The sequence below is a fragment of the Psammomys obesus genome, unplaced genomic scaffold (assembly GCF_907164565.1).
Source record: "Psammomys obesus unplaced genomic scaffold, mPsaObe1.curated_primary_1811, whole genome shotgun sequence".
Classification (NCBI taxonomy): Eukaryota; Metazoa; Chordata; class Mammalia; order Rodentia; family Muridae; genus Psammomys; species Psammomys obesus.
In genome coordinates, this window is record NW_026596109.1 from 2,647,838 (window position 1) to 2,668,312 (window position 20,475).

General features: G+C 42.4%; 1 protein-coding gene across 2 annotated transcripts in view; it reads left to right on the forward strand.

Moving 5' to 3' along the window:
* The window catches only part of Atg4c (autophagy related 4C cysteine peptidase), a 59,918-nt gene extending 40,227 nt beyond the window's left edge, over positions 1 to 19,691 (forward strand). The window contains exons 10-11 of one of the 2 annotated variants that reach the window (XM_055628869.1): positions 2,947 to 3,066; positions 18,368 to 19,691. In XM_055628869.1, the coding sequence (XP_055484844.1) occupies positions 2,947 to 3,066; positions 18,368 to 18,535 (288 nt within the window). In that variant the 3' untranslated portion in view covers positions 18,536 to 19,691. The remainder of the gene's footprint in view (positions 1 to 2,946; positions 3,067 to 18,367) is intronic. The other variant, XM_055628870.1, reaches the window with a different exon arrangement.
* Positions 19,692 to 20,475: the final 784 nt, after the last annotated feature.

Below are 20,475 nucleotides of genomic sequence, written 5' to 3' on the forward strand. Positions count from 1 at the left end.
GTACAGGGATTAGAGGCATGTGCCAGCACTCCTGGAAAATTCTAAGTTCTCAAAGGTAAGAAAAGCCTTGTTAATAGGTATGTGATTCTGTTCAAATTGACAGGTCTCCCAATTCCAAATTTCAGACCCAGGAAGGATCACACAGTGATAACTGTTTCGATTACCACCAATAAATTAAGAAAAATAGCGGCACTAAAGTTATGGGACAGCTGGACAAGCGAGACATGGCTTTTTCAGGGAAAGAATCACACATGTGAACTTGCGGTTCATGGGAGTGGTCTAACTTCTCAGGAAGCTTCATTCAGAAAAGCATAGGCATACCTGAAAACAGTTGTTCTGGTGTTGTTTACATGTTTAGCTAACAGAATCCATTATGCCAGTAGTTGCCATTCTTATATAAAGAGTATAAACCTACAGTATCTCCTCTAGGATATGAATTCCTTAATTAAACATCTAATCATGTCTGGAATTTAATAGGGCCCTAATAATTATTCCTTCAGACAAAGAATAAATGACTCATTAAAAAATAAAATAAATAGGAGTTGACTTTCTTTTTTTCAGGAATGTATTTCACCATTACAGAAGGAAGTATACAAGGTCATTACTCCCTAAACTGTGCATGTGAGGTAGAAGGCTGCTACTACCAGACGTCAGGATTTTAAAACTAAATCATACACGCATAGCCTAAAGAACTATCATAAGATGAACATAGCGGGGCGATACCACTACGGAATACATTTAAAAGGTGGACTTCTTTCGCAACAAATAGAAATTATTTGGAATTTAAATTAGTGTTGTTTTGGCTTTAGAATCTTGGGCAAACACAGAGATCGATCTAACGTGCCTTTCTGAGGCCTGCTTCTCACGCCCGACAGCCACTAGCAGCTTCACTTGTGAGTGAAATTGGAGATTTATGCGTGCTGTGTGGGTGATTAAAAAGTTCTCTGTTGGGGCTGGAGGGATGGCTCAGGGGTTAAGAGCACTGGCTGCTCTTCCAAAGGTCCTGAGTTCAATTCCCAGCAACCACGTGGTGGCGCACAGCCATCTATAATGAGATCTGGTACCCTCTTCTGGTGCACATGAACACAAGCAGAGAGAAGACTATAAATAATAAATAAATCAATAATCTTAAAAAAATGGACCTTTAAAAAGTTCTCTGTCATCCTCAAGTAGACAAGCCATAGTGTAGTGTCTGTGGTTCTTTTCCGTGGTGATCGCAGAGGAACAAGCACATACCGATCGGGTCTCTGACACCGGAGAAGCTCTAGGCAGTGCTGTGTGCAGAGGACACGGTCACAGGGGAGGCAGACATGCACCGTTGTCCTTGTACAGAGTTTCTGACTGTCTTCCTTATCAGGTGGTAGCAACCAAAGAATCATTTCTTGTTACTGGTTTTCAATGAATTGGGCAAAAGACTGCCTTTTAGATGTCTTGTTTTAAAAGACTTTCTGTAAATATGACCTAGAACTGTGCCTTGTACCCCAACACATTCCTCTATATTTAAACTAACGGTTTAATCTGTCTAAAACAGAATAGTTGAAACTATATTAGGAGCAGTCCAGTGGGACAGCGCTTGTACTGGCTAGCTCCTGAGACATGTGGTTTAGCTGGCTGGACCCCACTAGCTAAAGCGCTTTGTGCAAGTCCGGGCTTGGTAGATGTTCACTGTTGTGTTGGATTTGAATGAACCCCGAGACGGCTGCTCAGAATGTGTATCTTTCCCAGAGCTCCACGCCCTGCCATGGGTGAGTTTCCCCTGCCTCATCTCATGTCCTTTATGGGAATGAACAAGAATGTAAAACAGTAGAAAAGAAAATTGGAAGAAGAGTCAATTATGTGCCAATAATTTCACACTCAGGAGGCAGAAGCTGATGGGTCCCTGTGAACTGGAGGCCAGCTTGGTCTACATAGCCAATTCCAGGCTAGCCAGGGCTACCCAGTGAAGGCCTGTATCAAGAAATAAATGAATGAAACAGTAGCAAGAATAACAAAACCAAACAAACAAAAACTCTGAAGCTGACTGTATCAGTATAGTACATTTACCAGTCTGTGGTCTGTGTGTTAGAGTATTAGAATAATCTTATTAAAGGGGTTTTAAACATTAGGAAGAACCTTCATATATTCGCATGCACATATAAGATTAGAAAGAACCCCTATCCAGGTGTACATATTTGTCCGAGTTTAACTACAAATAACTATGGTATGACATTTTCCACATTTTAAATTTTACTTTATTTTTATTAATTTATTCACCTTTCATCCTGATTTTTTTTTTCACATTTTAAAAGTGACTGATTTATTTTATATTAGGGGTATGAGTTTATGCACTGCATGAGTGCAGTGCCCATGGAGGCCAGAAGGGGGCATTTGCGAGCCAGCTCGTACTGGGCTGGGTCCTCTGCAGCAGCAGCCAGTGCTCTTAACTCCCAAGCCATCTCTCCAGCCCCGGAACATAAAAGTTTTAAGTCAGTTCTCCGTTATAGATAATTTGGTTCATTTCTCACTTTTGGCTATATGGATAAAACTGCAACGTATTTTATAAACAATGAAGAATCTCTAATAAATGAGACGCCCCCTCATAGAGATGGCTGGCTAACAGCGTTCTAGACTAGACTGCTGACTCTGGTCATCTGTGCTGCTTCCTTTCTTCAAGCATTAGAAATGTAGGAAGGAAGGACGGAAGGCAGGAAGGCAGGCAGGCAGGCAGGAGGGAAGGTATCTCTCACTTGAAGAACTGGCTTTATTTTGCTGAGCAGCGCTGTCATATAGGGTGAAGGTTTGGTTAAAAATGCACAATGCTGCTTCTTGTGTTTCACATTTTTAAAGAGAATGGGAATGCCTAAAACGCTCCTTAGAAAATGTGTTTATTATAGTGTTGAGAAGAAGTATTTACATCAGCCTACCAGGTAAGGGTAGATTAATTTCAAACTATTCTGAAAATTACAGACGTTCCACTGCCCTTCTCCTAAAAAGATGTCATTTCGAAAAATGGATCCTAGTTGTACGATAGGATTTTACTGTCGAAACGTCCAGGACTTTGAACGAGCATCTGAAGAAATCACTAAGGTACCTTGTTAAAAGCACTTTGTAATAATGTTTGTAGGTTACACAATCTCTATTTCATAACAATAAGTGTGTAAACTGCTAAATGTTTGTAAAAATTTCCTTGGATGTTACTATTAACAGCTTTGGGGAGACAAATGGAGTCAGTGACTAGTTAAAAGCGTTGGCCACTAGGTGGCAGTGTTGAAATAAAAATCCTGCTAACTGTGGCCCTGGGCCAGCAATTGGCTTACATCCTACTTGAAGAGGATTTTAAAGGGCACTCCCTTAGGGGTAGAAAAAAAAATTAATGAAGTATTTGATCAAGTCAAATTTCATTTCTTTTTAGTCCAAGTGCCCCTTTTATTTATTTTTTTAAAAAGAGAAATAATCTTTTTGGGTTTCTTAGAACTGCTCTATCAAATGAAATGTGCTGTCACCTTCCAGTAACCGTGCCTTGTCTGGCCTGGTTACCTAAGGGCTCGTTGAAGTAGTTGCTTGGCTACTTTCTCCATTTAAACAGGTGCATGTTCTTGCTGTGTGAGTGCTGCTGAGACACACGCAGAGCTTTAAGGCCTCCCGTACTCGGTACGGTAGGAAAGAAAAAAAGACTCGCTGCGTAAGAAGCCAGAGTGTAACCGGATGGTGTCTGTGGGGGCCGGTAGTTACACAGGCTGTCCTTTGACAGTCAGAACAGCGCTAGAATCACTGTGAGCTTGCACAGATAGCAAAAGGGTTTTATAACTGTTTAACCTCCAGCTGATTTTATTCATCCAGGAAAGTAGTCACAGGAGGATAAGATCTTACTTCAACAGTGTAAAAATAGTATGAAAATATTAAGTACAAAGCCTCAAATGAGAATTTTAGATTACTTGACCTGCCGAGATAAAAGAGAAATTTCACAGGGATGTGACAGGAAAAAAAAAAAATGAGCGAAGAGAGAGGGAGGTCCATGAAACCTTCCTCTGTCCCGTCCATAGTCCTCACCTCCTCATTCTCCCTGGCAACTGGGAGGCCAGTGAGCAGAGCAGAACATGGCGTCCTCATTGTTTCCTTCCTGAAATCATGATTGACGGTGTATGTTCTGGTTTGATAATCCTTTGTCTTTGTAAAATGCCATGTGTGCGCTAAGATATACATATCTAGGCAATCTGATGATAGACGCTGCCATTGATATTCCCCACAAAAGGTGAACTTCCCTGTTCTCCTTAACACTTTCTGTTTGGGTCAGAAAAGTGTGTTTGAAACAGGAGCGCAGGCTACTCCTGTGGCTGAGGCAAGTGGAAGCATTTACAGAGGAGCTGCATGTTGATCCTTCTTACCAAAAATAGTTATGGTTTTCTTCACCAGAAAAGCAATTACGATTATTGCTGATGTATCGGAGCAAAGGGAAAGGGAAACCATGCCGAGATGGGAGTACGGAGAATTTTCCAGAGCCAGTTAACTGCTTTCTTAAGCGAATGGCTTTTGAGTCATAGCAAAGCCTCACTTTGTCAATTGCTTTTGCTTGGGCAGGTCACCTTAAAACCAGAATTTGTCATTTTCAGCCAAATATTTTTATATTTTTTCAATAGGATTTATTTATTGATTTATTGCTTTTTCATTTTGAAAATGAAGCTAGGCCAGCTAGAGCGTCCTGTTTAGTTTGTTCTATGGGTAAATAGTCTCCTTAAGCTGTGTGATTGAAAGATGTTAATAAAAATCATTAAGCTAATTATTGGATGGAGTTTAGTCTGCCAGGGATGTATGTAACTACTATATACAAAGCATAAAATGACCAAGATGGGATTCCTGCTTTGAAAGAGACGTAAAGCTTTTCGACTCGAGTAACATTTACGCTTAAGGAGGGAAAATACGACTAGCAGACATATATTGCATTGAATACGATGTGTCCATGTAAAACTAGGAGTAAATTGATGAGGAAGGGAGCCAGTTGAACCCAGAGATATGGCATATCCAAGTCAAAGTGTTTTATTGTGATGGTGATCTTTAAGTTGAGCCTGAAAGTGTACGCATAATTTCCATCGCATAATTTCCATTGCTTAGTAAGAAGGAAACGTACTCAAAGCTAAGGAAACGATGAGAGAGAAGGCCAAGAGAAGCAACGCCGTGGGCCTACCCAGAGAGGGGTCCACTTTGATGGATGCCCAGTGTGCACAGAGGGCGGGGTTTCCATCCTCTGACTGCCTGAGCCAGACCCCGAAGGGTGTGGGCTGGACGCTTCAATCCTCACAGAGCAGTGATGTTCAGCAAACTTGGGGAACTCATTAGAAGCTAACCCAGGGCATGATACTTCCCGCTTTCAGGTGTCACTAAAGACATTTAATCCGAATAGTTCTTCCTTTTCGTGGGTATAGTAAACATGATTTCCCCTTTCCATGTAGTTTACAAAATTGTTTAAGTTGAATGGAAAGAAAAGTGTTCATTGATAACCACAGAGGTCAGGCGCATAGGGAAGCCGTGAAGGCCGTGCATGACTGTCTGTGGCTTAGGAGACACTGCTCTAGGAAAGAGTGCAGGATGAGAGACACCAGAAACGTACACTGACATAAGATTGTAGAGAAGCGTGAATGTCAGGCTGGAGCAGCACATTAATAATGGACTTTTATGACACCAGAATTTAAATTTCAGTCATATGGACCTATGAAGAAAAATGCCTGTTTTCTACCGCTGAGCTTAGGAAAAATTACACATGTACTATAATTGGCTGCAAATCCAGCGCAAGTGGCTGTTTCCCCAGCTGCATTCCTTTTCTTACTTGTTACTGGAACTTCCAAACTGTGTGAGTCCATCACACCCACACTTCATACAACCACAAACACCACGTCTTACCTTGCTACTAGATTTCTCGATCTTGCTTTTGTTAATGGCCCTTTAGCTCGTGTACAAGAACCTAAAACTGCTTATTTCATGTTTTAGTTACAAATAATACTCTACTTGTATTTTCTTTTTTTGAAGACTTACTTATTCATCTGCTTGTTTGTCTGTCTGTCTGTTTTTTTGAGATAGTGTTTCTTTGTGTAGCCCTGCCAGTCCTGGAACTAACTCTATAGACCAGGCCGGCCTTGAACTCGCAGGGCTCTGCCTGCCTCTGCCTTCTGACTGCTGGGATTAAAGGTGTGCGCCACCATCTCCTGACTAGAGTCATTTATTTTTGTGTGTATGGGTGTTTTATTTATTTATTTATTTGCTTATTTATTTATTTTGGGAATTGAACTCAGGACCTTTGGAAGAGCAGCCAGTGCTCTTAACCTCTGAGCCATCTCTCCAGCTCTTGTATGGGTGTTTTACCTGCAAGTATATAGGTGTATCACATGAAGTGCAGTACCTGGGAAGGCCAGGAGATGGCGTCAGATTCCCTGGTTCTGGAGTTTCAGATGGTGTGGCTGCCACGTGGGTGCTGGGGACTGAACCCAGGTCCTCTGCCAGCGCTTTCATCATGGAGTCATCTCTCCCGCCCTACGAAATCTTCATAAATCCGGACGCTACTACCTGGCTGTCTTTGTATATGGGAAATATATTCTACTGAGCTACTATTTGACTTGTTAATGATGTCTTTAATTTTAAGACAGCAAATGTTAAAACATAACTTATAATGTTTTTAAAATTTAGCATCATCAAAACATTTATTAACCAAAGGTTGTGAACATATTCATTTCTTCCAGAACTTTCATGCTGCTCTACACTTAGAAATTTCCGTATGTTTACCCCGCCTAGGCTTCTAGTCCTGTTTCTGGCCCCAGTCCTTTTCCTGGTCCAACCTCCTCACCCAGCCCTTTCACCAGCAGCAGAGCTTTCCTGCCTCCCCTCCTTCACGCCGCGATGGACTGAGCACTGAAACCATGAGCTGTTAGAGGAATGAGTCATGTAGATGTAGGAGCAAGAGGGTCAGGAATTTGGGCCATCAAGATGGCTCAGTAGGTAAGGGGCCTGCTGCCAGGTCCAACAGCCCGAGGTAAGTTGTGGGAAAGTTTCCACCTAAGGGTGTAGAATCCTCTGCTTCTTACCTGAGCACGCCTTGTTGCTTGAATACTCCATGAAGTGGCCCCTGTCCCCCAGATCAGCACCAACCAGTCAGCTTATGACAACCTTGCTTCTGCTAAATGCAAACCAATCATTTAACTGCCAAAGCTGGAAAGTCCCATTCCTTGCTCAAACCATAATGAAAACTCAGCTTTGCAGCTGCACAGGGCTCTCCTCCCTAATCCACTGCGATGGATGGTGGGGAGTGCCAGCTTAAGCCTGAAATAAAAGCTCTTTGTTCTTGCATTAAAGAAAAAAAAAAAAAGAATCCTCTGTTTCTTCCTTACATATTCTTGCTCTGTATTTTATATATTTTATGGTAATATCACTAATTATGTACAGTTATGATTATTAGGTCTTACTCTTCAGTTGCATCTACTGATTGGTTAAAATTTTTTCTAATGATTTAGTAAAAATTTTATCAATTTACTTATTTTATGTTATGTGGGATATTTTGCCTGCATAATGTCTGTGCTCCCTGGCCATGCTCAGTGCCTGAGGAGGTCAGAATCGAGCATCAGGTCCCCTGGAACTGGAGTTACCGTGTCAGCCACCATGTGGGTGGTGGGAATCAAATCCAGGTTCTCTGGAAGAGCAACGAGTACTCTAAACCACCAAACCAACTTTTCAGCTCCTTGACTGATGTTTTGTTTTGTTTGAGGCAGAGCCTGGTGTAGCCCCAGCTGGCCTTGTATACTAAATAGCTGAGGCTAGCCTGGTATTCATTCTCTCTGAATATTATCTACTTATTATTTGTATGCTTGTATGTGAGTGTGTGTGTGTTTACATGTGTAGATCAGAAGACAACTCTTGGGAGTCGGTTCCTTCCTTCTACCATATAGATTCCCACAACCTAACTCAGGCTGTCAGGCTTGGCAGCAGACTCCCTTGGCCACCGAGCCATCTTGACGGCCCAGATCCCTGAGCCTCTGGCTTCCGTATCACACGTGTTGGTGTTACAGGCCTGCCCCGCCTCGCCCGGCTGACTGAATCATTTGCAATTATAGAATCATAATTGCTTCCTCCTTGTCTGGTAATATTTCCTGCCCTATAATCTCTTTCTATGCTTTTGTTGTCCAAAAGTTGAATCTTGTAGGATTCTGAGTTCCCCATGTTATAGTGAGTGTCCCCCTTTCTGATGTCTTTATCCCTTCCTTCTCACGCTGCTTCCATCTGGGGTCATTTTGTGTCTTTCTTAATGGCTTTCATAGTTATTTCTTTTGTTTGTTGATGAAAAATACTGTTTTTGTTTGTGTGTGTCTTTATTCTGCCTCCGTTTAAAAGAAACAGTTTGGGATTCTAAGGGAGAGTTGAAGGTGTAATATGGTTAACTTTGCCCCGGAAGCATTTGAGAGTAGGTGCTAGCATAATGTCCCATCATGCTTGAGTAACTGAGTGCGCAGTTCTTGTAAACAAGGACATTCTCCTGCATAAGCTCAGCTGAGCTGTCAAAATTAGGAAGTGACTTTATCACACTAGGACCTGAGCCTTAGAAGGTGCTGCTCTTACTGGTTACCCTGCTAATGCGTAGCTGAGGGCCAGTTGACAACAGTGACACAGAATACTGCCTTCTAACTGAACTTCAGTGGCTGGCACATGATTTCAGTTTGTCCCTTGGCTGGTACCTAACTTCCATCACTTAAGGAGATGTCTGCTGCATCACTGCACTTAAGTAGGCCACGGGAACCTCTCTGACCCTGGAATGGAAGCTTGCCTTGCCCAGCCCCACCTAATGGCTTTGGAAATGAACGATCCTGGAGGTATTCTCACCAGACGCAGGGCTCTGGGTTTGTAACCCTTCCTCCCATTGTCTTCTGGCCTGTGGCACCTCCCGATCCCCTCCACCTCGCCAGGTTCTCACTGGTGAGATGTGGTTATCTCAGCAGGGTGTGGTGACTCACACCTGCAATCCTGTGTGCTTGGGGAAGCAGAAGCAGGTAGATCTCTGTGAGTTCAAGGACAGCTAGGGCTACACACAGAAACCCTGTCTCAAAAAACCAAAAAAGAAAAGAAAAGAAAACAAAACAAAACAAAAAGATGTGCTCATCTTGTTTGCTTTCAGAAGCTTTTTATCTGTCTTATCCCTTCCTTATGGTTGTGCTTGGTGGTAGAGGTATTTTGACACACGCTGTTTTATCTGACTCTCCTAACAATGGTATTTATAAAGTGACTTTTAGCCATTTTTTTAAACTGTGAGACTTGACTAAAAGAAAAAAGATCCATTTTAAAAATCATAAAATTATTTTTATTTTTTTATTTCACTGGAATTTTGCCACAGGTCCTCCATATAGAAAGAAACGTTTTACATTTTATCTAATATCTATCCAGAGGAATGTGGTTACTAAAGTAAGTTATAAAAGTGCGAAAGTAAAGCACAGCAAGTGAGAAAGACTTCGGTTACTCTATAAATGCCATTTCTCTATAGGCCGGGCCCTCAACCTGGATCTTTCTCTACCTCACACCCTGTGTCCGAAGCGTGTGCTTTGAGCGGTGACTTCTGGCCTCTCGTTACTCTGGCCCATCATGACATCTTCCCTGAAATGTCTGCTCTAGTTCCCTAGCAGTCACCTTGCTACAGCTACACTCTGTTGTCAACGCAGCTACCATGGTGATTTTATTTAAAGTGTACTGAAGAGGCTGAAGAGATGGCTCAGTGCTCTGCTAGAGGACTTGGCTTATGACCCAGCACCCACGTGATGGCTTATGACCCTTTGTAACTCCAGTTCCAAGGGATCCGATGCTGTCTTCTGGTTTCTATGGCCATAGTGTGCATGTACTGCACAGACAGACAGGCAGGTGAAATACCCCTACCCACAAAATAATAAGATAATTAAAATTTTGATTAAGGTTGTGCTAGTAACATCTCATTCATACCTCTGTGGTCTCTTTCCGACACATTCAGAGTGGAAGCTCAAGCCTGTACTAACCCATAAGGACCCATGAGGGAAGGCTGCTTCTTCTCCCATCAGCCCCTGACCTCACTTTTGCCCTCTTCTCCCAGCTCTCTTCAACCGCAGTTGCTGATCCTCTTCTTGTTCGTGGTGTTTGCTCTGTATGTAGCATTCCCTTCCGACAGATATGCTCATGTTCTTTCCTTCGCATCTTCCAAGCCTTTATTCGTGCCCCCTGCTTAGACTTCTGTCTGCATGCAATTGCCTCCCTCCTTAGCATGTATTGCTACCGTTCTTTTTGCACGTATGTAACATGTCTGTGTGCATTTGCCACTTCAGGCATGCACATGTCTTTTCCACTGCAGTGTTAATCTTGGCAGAGTTGTGGAAATTGGTTGAATTTATTGAATTATCAGGGCGTAGAGCTGCCTGTCACATTCTAGGGAGTCAGTACATATTTGCTGAATGAAAGACTGAATTAAAGAGGCGTTGTTAAAAGTCTTTCTTATAAGTTATCAAAGAGTTCAGTGACTGAGCTATATGGAAGGTCTTTAGTATATGTCACCTATTGTAGTGTATTTCCTTAAACTGCTGTGGCTTTATCTTGCCACTTATAATAGTCTATTTGCTTAGTACTGTAAGTATGTATGCCTCAAAGTATACTTTTTAAAAAGCTAATTTTTCTATGTGTCAAGATAATATGCAAATGTTTCTTAAAAATCTGTTGGTTGTTCGTAAGCTTCTCTGTTTAGGAACGAAGTGATGAATCGTGGGGTTAAGCGAAGCTACACTAACTTTGCCCTTCCCATGACTGTTTCCCTCTCTCCCCTTCTGTGTTTCCGGTTCTTTCCTGGGATTAATGAGCCCAACTCCAAATTATCTGTCTTTCCCCTTCTTTTTTTTATTCTGGAGGCCCGCACCTCTGTTTCCCGTAGGGAGTTGCTGTTGATGAGTTTGATGTCGTCGTAAGTTATTGTCCCCCGAATGAGAATGCCTTTCTTTGGAAGGTCTCAGGTTTGAATGCTAGCTGCTACAACCTAACGACTCTGACAGGCTGTGCACCCATGAGCACGCGCGTTCCCTCTCTGACAGGCTGTCATCTCTACAGTTAGTGCTGTCTGTAACACCATGCTGAAGACCGAAACTATGAGGTTTATAAAGTGCCTGGTTTACCGTTTTGCTCTAAGTCAGCCACTGTGTTGACTTCAGCCATCTCCATGTGGGATCCTGTTCATTGAGTGTCCGGGTTATATCTGTTTAAAGGATTTTTCTTGAAATTGATAAAATAACTTTATTTTATTTTATTTTTTTTCCCCCTGAGACAGGGTTTCCTCTGTGTAGCCTTGGCTGTCCTGGACTCACTTTGTACACCAGGCTGGCCTTGAACTCGAAGAGATCGCCTGCCTCTGCCTCCCCGAGTGCTGGGATCAAAGGCGTGCACCACCATACCTGACCATTTTATCTGTTTGTTCTGCGTTTTCATGACATCTCTTTGCATCTGTGCCCTGTTTCTCTCTAAGCTCAGCAGGGCGCGCCCGCTGGCTTTCCATGGGCTCTGCCAGCATGCATGCTTAGCCTGTGGAGTTAGCTTGCATGCCCTCTGCTCCCATGTCCTGAAGGCAGGGTAATGGGAGTATTTGTAATTTCCCTCATGTTCCTTTTATTCTTTCTCTCAATTATTCCCAACCTGATGATGATTATCAAATAAGATACTTCTTCTGTTGGCAAGCATATTACCTCGTGGTTCCAATGTTTGAGGCTAGAAAATCATACAGAAAAAAATTAGTAAGAATTAATCACTGGGGCTGGAGAGATAACTCAGTACTTAAGAGCTGTTTGTACTTCCAGAGGACCTGGGTTCAATTCCCATCACTCACATGACAACTTACAAATAAATGTCTGTAACCTAGTTCCAGGGTATCCTGTATGCATGTGAGGCGCATAATTCATAGAAGCATACATACATGTACCCATGCATGCACACACACACACGTAAAAATAACATAAATCAATAAAAACTAAAAGCAAAATCATTTAGTTATAGAATAGAGGTTAACATAAAAAGTTCATATAGCTAGTAATTCTGTAGGTATGGAGGAAATGGGTATTAAATTTATTGACTTTCAAGATCACAGAGGCAGTTCAGTGCAAATCAATGCTTGCCGAGTCCAGTTCTAAGCACCCTACGTATTATCTCACTTACGGTATTTGAACTTTCTGAGGTAGATACTGTTACATTCTTTTTATAGCCAGGGAAGTTTTAGAAAAGTCAGCAACTTTCACCAAATCATAATTATTGGGGTTGGGGAGATGTCTCCGTGGTTAAGAACACTCTCTATTCTTTCAGAGGACCTGAGTTCGAGTCCCAGAACCCACATGATCGCTCACATCTGGCTGTAACTCAAGTTTTGAGGGGGTCTGATGAGACCTCTTCTGACCTCTGCGGGCCCCAGGCACAGATGTGATCCACAGTCATACTATACACAGGCAAAATGCTCATCCACATAAAACAAGTCTTTAGGGGAAATGGTGATAACTTATAAGTGGTAGAGCCCAGTCAAGGCTGCTCAAGGTCTCTGTCACAGACTCTCGTTTACACGAGAGCCCACCTTCTCAGCAGCAAACCAGCAGACTGCTCTCCATTTCCAGCAGCAGAGAGAACAGTCTTGAAACGTTTCAGTTTCCAGCTAGGTCCTGTTGTTGAGCAGCCGTCTGTTTTTGTTGCTTGCTTTATATTGGGGTGTGCCTGGCCCTCAGTAGACACTGAGCGGGACAGTTAGGGCTTTCTCTTCTCAGGTCAACAGTCCCAGCTCCTCCAGTGCCACACAGTTTACCGTGTCCATCCCTCTTTCAGAAAATATCTTTGTGAAATGGCTTTATGTTCCAGGCTCATGTTTATGATTATATTTCCCAGAGATGCTCCTTCTAGCTCCATGTTCTCCAGCTGTATCCTTTTTCCCTCTGAGACCTAGTGATAAGAACCTTTGATTTCTTGTGTAATCCAATGGGGTTTATAGTCTCAAGAATAGACATTAGTGATAAATGACTCTGTGTGTTTAATAAATGCCAGAAGACTAATATTGTGGTAACGGCAATAACGGTGTAAAGCCAACACATTAGACACCAGACAGTCCTGAGAGGCCTTTATACACCCTAACTGAGTCAGCCTGCACAGTAACTCTGTTGGGTAGATGCATCACTGGCATTTATGGCTGAGTAGGATGAGACAGTTTGGTCAAGTAACTCGCTCAGGCTCACACAGGTCTTTGGTATCTGGTTTTGAAACGGAGTCTGCCTAAGGCCACAGCTAACGTTAGTCATCTTTACGCTACACTGGACAAGTTCTCAGAGCCTTGGAGGAGCTATCAGTGTGGTCCGGACAAGGTCAGTGGAATCTGGGCTGGAACCGGAAGAAGTGATCGTCATGCAATCGGGGGGGAAAAAGCACGAGGAAGTACCAGAGAAGCCGTGGGTAGAAACTCTAGGAAGAATGCTGTGAGGAGTCTGTGGTAGAACTGGCTATGAATTGAGCGTTTAAGCAAACAGGGAAACCCAAACCAGCTTTTCATCTGACTGAGCAGGACCTGTGAGAGCACTTGTGCTTCCTTCCATCGTCTGTTCAAATGGGCCGAGAGTGCTGGCTCCCACAGCCTCCGGTCCATCTGGCTCCTCTGCCTAGAGTGCTTCTTTTCCCTTCCTGTCATTCAGGTCTCAGCCTGGCCTTTTCTGACCACAGACCCTGAAGATGTCCTTAGCACGTCCTCATCCAACAGCGAATGGCACACCAACAGTGTGCCTTTTTTTTTTTTTTTTTGCCAGGAGGATCCCGGTAGTATCTGTGGTGAAAATGTGTCATCTCGCTCCTGTTTTTAGGATCTCAGTCATTTAGAGTGGCTTTGGGCAGTGGCGCATTGGTGGGCGTGGACCAGGCGTCTGAGGATGTTTTGCCGATGAAATGGGATGTAGATGCAAGGCTGCCACTCTCATACCCACGTGCTCCTACCCTGAAGGCAAACGAAACATCTGGGACATTAGCAATCTTACTGTAATTAGGAGAGTGAGGCCAGGGAATTACAGAAACTGTTTTAATGTCAACTAAACAATTCGAGTAAAAAAAAAAAAAAAAAGACTTTTTGTTGATAAAACAGTACTACTAATTAATAGAAAAGGTATCACTATTGACAGAATTCTCGAAGGAAACTCATGGGGGGGTGTGGAAATTGCTGTGTTTTGTTATGAGTGATTTGATCTGATGTTGCAGTGAGCCTCCATTTGCTCTGGAAGGCTGTACAGCATAGTAGCCATAGTAGAAAGAAGCTGCCATGGCGGCCCCTGGCTTTGTCAGTTGCTGTAGCCGTGCATCCTCAGAGAACTCACCTGACCCTTCAGTGTTCACTTCCTTGTCTGCAGACGATAGATGGCAACGATGCTTCTCAGAGAAACAGTTGAAACTGAGAGCAGATAATATTTTTGAGGGGTGACCATAGAAGGAGCTAATAACGTAGGAGAGATGAAGGATCAGTTTTGTATCTTTATTTTGGGATGTGGAAATAAATGGAGACAGTGAGCGAGGGAAGGGACAAAGAGTCACTCAGAAGACACGGGGAAGCAAAATACTGCAAAACAGAAGGAAGTAACGTTTAAGAAAGAGATGCTCGCGAGGGTTGATGATCTTAGATACAAGGTGAGAATAAGAACTAATCTTTACCTGAGAGCTAGTGGAATGACTGGGATTTAAGACTGAATACCGAGGGGACAGATGTAAGGGAGTTTACAGCACCTGCCTCCTTAGTGCGATTCAGCCACACAGCTCTTGTCTGTTTGTCTTTTCCTTCCTTCCTTTTTTCTGTTTTTCCTTTATTCTATTATTTCCTTTATTCCGTGTCTGTGGGTATTTCACCTGCATGTGTCTGTGTATCGTGTGTGCCTGCTGCCTGTTGTAGCCAGACAGAGTGTCTGGAGTTACAGATGGTTTGTGAGCCACTTTGTGGGTGCTGGGAATCAATCCCTGGTCCTCTGTATGAGCATCCAGTGCTCCTAACCACTGAACCATCTATCTGGCCACTCTTTAATATATATATATTATATACATGTATTTATATGTACATAGCTTTAGTTTTAGTTCTGACAATTTAAGACATTAAACTGATATATTTAGTCCAGGCTGGCACTGAACTCCTGATCCCCCCGAGTACTTTGGAGTGTGCCAATTTTTCAAACTAGTAGTTTTTTGTATTTTTAAAGCTGTCTTGTTGTGGTCCTCGTAGCTATGGGAAGTATCTGGAAAGTCTGTTTGCAGTTGCTGAAGCTGCGTGTACCAATAGTGAATGGTTGATGTAGTCGCCATCTTCTGTGGCTACGTAATTATTTGAGTCCTTTGGTTCTGAATTGGTCTACTTAGGAAAGACTGAGCTAGACAATTTGCAAAGCGCCCTTTGGCATTCCCATTCTCATTTGTCTTCCTTGCCATTATGTTGATGTGCTGGTAGGTTTTCACGTAGCATCATCTTCTGGTCATCTGTCTGTTATAGTGCATTTATAATAGGTTGAATAATCTTTTTAATTTTTAGCTTCAGATTTACAACAAGATTGAACAGGAAGCTTCCCACAAGCCTTCCTCCCCACTATCAGTCTGCCCTGTCAGGGTAGTGTATTTGTGACAACCAAGACACTCAGATTGACATGTTGCTGTTGTCCCAAATCCGGAGTTTTAAGATTTACTCTGTATGCTATACATTCTGTGACTTTTGACAGACATATTGAGACACATGTCATTATAATATCATGAACAATGTTTAACTGCCAGAAAAGCCTCTCTGCTATGCCCGTTCATCCCCTGTCCTCTACTATTCTTTTTACAGTGGCCATCGTTTTGCCTTTGCTAAAATGTTGAATAGCAGAGGCCATCAAGTATGGAGTCTCTTTAGACTGACCCTTTCCACATGGCAACAGGCACTTGGAGTTTTTACATGTATTTTGATAACTCATTTCTTTTCAGCACAGAAAATGTTCCATGTTCTGGATTACCACAGTTTATGTGTTTTATTAAAAAAACAACAACAGCATCTTGATTACATCCAAGTTTGACACTTAAAAAATCTGCTATAAACATATATATGTAGGGTTTTTATTTTTATTTTATGCGTATGAATGCTTCTCTGCATGGATGTATGTGTGCCTCATGTGTTCCTGGAACCTGGGGAGGCGAAAGGGTGTTAGATCCTGTGAAACTTGAGTTACAGGTGGTTGAAGATGCCTTGTGGGTGCTGGGAGCTGAGCTAGGATCTTCTACAAGAACAGCCAGTGCTCTTAACTGCTGATTCACCTCTCCAACCCCGTGCTGCAGGCTTTATGTGGACATTAAATTTTAACTAATTTGGGGAAAATTTTTAATTTTATGTGTATAGGAGTTTTTCCTCACACGTGTACCCAACAGAAGGCAGAGAGAGGGCATCATATCTGGCACTGGAGTTATGGATGGTTTTGAGCTACTGTATGGGTGCTGGGAATTGAATCCTGGTCCTCTGGAAGAGCAGCCAGTGCTCTTAACTGCTAAGCCCCCTAGATAAATCTTTAGTATACTTCTTATTTGTGAGTCTTTAGTATTATTTAAAATAAATTCGGAAAGATTTGTCACTGATAGTTCTCAAAGCTAGAATCCATAGGTTTTATTTAGGAGGCCTTAGATTACAGGAAATGCAGTTTGTAAGTTTTCTTTCTGACTTTTTCCCTGGGGTGCATATTTAAGTCTGATAATTGACGAGCATCTTGGTCATAGCTAACACACTCAATGACTCTTTTCTGATCTTGAAAGGAAGGTTGGAAGATTCTAAAGTTAGCTGTGCTATGCCGATCTGAAAGCAGTGTGATATGGATGCTTGCCCATCGGATACAGGACTTTAGAAGCGGCATGAAATGGATGTGAAATGACAGGCAGGTCTGGCGTATACCCCAGCTGCTGGCTGGTGGAAAATGATTCCTCAGATGCCAACCCTTTCTGCCTCTTGTTCTTTATTTTCCATGTTTTTTGTCCTTCTCTTTGTCTTTTTTTTTTTTTTTTTTTTTAAGAAGGTAAATCAAATAAATTACAGCAACATTTAAATTAGAAGCCTGCTAGGAATTGTAAAATCTGGTTTCATCAGATTTTAGGATTTGGTTTTTAGGATTTGGTTGTGTTAAAAATGGTTTTAAAAATGTGTTTTATGTTAAGTGTGTCATTGAGATGTTTTTAACATTGTTTCTTTCGCCATAGCTACCTATTTAAGCCATGTTTCAAGAGAGTCAACGAATGTAATATGTGCTTGCCCGCACGCATGCATGCGTGTTCGATAAATCTACAGGTGGCAGCAAACCGCATTTGACTGACGATTAGCGATGTGTATTTGTACGGCGGCTATTCCCTCAGCCTCCGTGTATAACTTGAATTTCACGGTGTTTCCGTGGCCCTTATTGACGACAAAATTTTGATTTCTGCTGGGCATATTGGCACATGCCTGTAACCCCAGCATTGGGGAGGCAGAGGCAGGGTCATTGTGAAGTTGTAGCCCGTCTGGAGACAGAGTATAGAATTTATTTAATGGAAAGGTTTAAACTGTTGAACGTTATGTAACAGTTGCAGGTTTCCCATGAGGTTTTAGGGGCTGTGTTCTTCGTAAGGAGGCAACGTGTCATGATTGTCCAGGAGACCACCCTTTTGTGCTGACTGGGTTAAAGCAGAAATATTTCAGGCACAATTTTTAGAGTAGGAATCTTTGGAAAGACCAAACCCATTTCTTTGTTTTTATGACATTCTTAAATGTGAGTATGCTTATGCTGTTGTATACATGTGGAAGTCAGAGGACACCTCGTGGGAATGAATTCTCTTTCCATGGGTGCCTGGCATTGAACTCCGGTCTCCCGGCTTCGTGGCATGTGTCTTTATCCACTGAGCCATCTCACTGGCCCTCGATATATTTTTTTTTTCTTTTCAGAAGAACTTCAAATTATTGCTTTTAGTCTTTTAAAAACAATTCTCCGAAGTAGGGAAATTGGCTGACTTAGGCTGTCTCATAGGTGAAGAGGGAGACTGGTTTGCCCAAGATCACATTTTGTTACATTCTTGTTACTTTGCAAAAAGAAAGAAGATAAATAGGAGTTAGTTCTTGAGCATGACTACGAGGTAATGGGGCTAGAAGACCGTGAGAGACCTTGGGGTGGAGAGGACGGGTCATCTGGCAGTGTTTTCCTAGGTAAGCTGTGTGGTGCTGATGAGCCTCAGTCCTGCGGGCAGGACAGTGAAAACAACAGCACTGGAGGAGTGGAACTGAGAGAGATGGACAGGCAAGGTCGGGGCTAAAGCATTTAGTTCTGTCACGTGGCCCTACTATGCACTGTGGCACTTAGTGAGTGATTCATTGTGCTGCCTCTTACAGATGTTGAAAATTTCCTCCAAGGAGAAATATCCATTATTCACTTTTGTAAACGGCCACTCCAGAGACTTTGATTTTACGTCTACGGCACCCAGTGAAGAAGACCTTTTCTCGGAAGATGAAAAGAAAAAATTCAAAAGGTTTAGCACGGAAGAGTTTGTCCTGCTTTGAGGATGAAAACGTGCATGCCTATGGGAAGAGCTTGAGCACGGCAGAGCCAAGGAGAGGCACAGGCGAGCTGGAGGTCGCTTGTGATCAGGTCCTAACTGCGCATGCCCCCTAACAGCACACGTTTGAAAACACCCAAACGGTAAAGGTATTTTTCTGAAATGTGTGGGTGGCTCTTGCTTTCCAGTGATACATAACAAGTGATTCTGGCTGTATTCCTGTTTCCCAAAGATGAGCTAATGAAACACTATCTTATCGGCGAGCCTTTCGGGCCCCAGCGTTTTCTACCTGAGCCCACGGGTCCCCTGAAGGTTTTGGGATATAAGGTCCCCCAAAGATTCGGATCTCACCAAATTACTTTTAAACGCCTCACTTTGTATTAATGACAGGAGACCAGAGACTGGATCTTCAGAACCACCCAGCCTCCTGCTGTTAATGTAACCTGAGGACGCTTTGGGTTTACGTATCTGGATAATAAACCGGACATGTAAAATTATGTGAGCGGGAGTTTAAGGCAATACTTACCAAAATGATCTCATAGCAGCTACTGTTTATGCTGCATAACCTTCTGTGAGGAATGAATATGAAGTATTGGTTTTCCCTTCCTTCCTTCTTTCCTTCCTTCCTTCCTTCCTTCCTTCCTTCCTTCCTTCCTTCCTTCCTTCCTTCCTTTTCCTTCTTATTTCCTTCCTTCCTTCTTTTTTCTTTCAGGACTGGGTGGGTATTGAACCCAGGGTTTTGTACATGATAGACAGGTCGGCGTTCTACCTCTGAGCTGTCCTAAAGTGTCGATTTTTCCCCATGTATTTGAAAGTTAAGTTGTCAGTAGTATCTATATTTACTTTAATTAGGTAAAGAAAATTACAGAATTGTTGTGGTATTTTTTTTTCACATCTCAAAGGTGAAATTTTATGGAAATCTAATGTTTTCCTCAAATTTTCAGTCTGAAGATAAAAGCCAAGAAAAATATGGATGCTTTCTGATTTTACTGTTTGTATAAAGTGATGTCATGGTATTTTGGAGCTAAGACTTTTTACAGGTTAAATCTGCCTTAAGTATGTTGTGAGTTTACTTAAAGACCAACTTGTGATATAAAAATATAAAAGTCATTACCAAACCAGGACTATGAAACAAATACTTTAATTAAAAACATGAGAACAAAAAACGTTTTTGTTTTGGTTTTAATGTTGGGATTATTTTAATTCTCTTGTTGGAAAAGCCGTCATCACAGATGACTTCTCTCTCCGATGAGTGGAGGGATGCTGTTTCTCGGGAAGCAGGTTGTTAACTGTTTAACGAAGCTTCTGTATTTCGGTGTGGAGTGATGGCTTACAAAGAAGCAGAAGTTAGTATCATGTGTAGTCATCGAGCTCCCTCACCAGAGAATCCCTTTTTACACCGTTACATGTAAAGCCAAAACAGAGGGCGGGAGGCGGCCTCAGAAAGCCTGAAGAAAAAACAGGTTTGACATTTCCCAGTGAGGATGGTTTACTGAATTGAAGCACTCTAAAACCTAAATTTTCCCTTTGCCCTAGATCAATCTGGACAAATTAAGTTCGATACTCATTTTCCTAGAATGTCAAAGCAGTATAAAAGTAAGAAGCCAAGAATGTGCTGGATTTTATGTGCTTTGGTCCTCTGGTCTCTTAAAGCTCCCAGCAGCCGCAGGATTGGACAGCAGTCACATCACATGCGAGCGCTTCATGTGGACTGACTGGAGTGTTCCCGTGTAAGAACTGTATAAAAGATTGCTGCAGAAGAACCTCATTACGCTCCCAGCTCATTACAGATATTATAGAGTAGGATATTTTTACCTGGACTGTGATAGAGAGGAGGTAGCAGCTTCTGTTTCAGAGTATTGTGTAGTCAAAACAAACAAATCTTACACACAATCATCTTCCTGGAGTAAATCACCTCCCTGGGCTAGGAGTAAATGTTTAGAA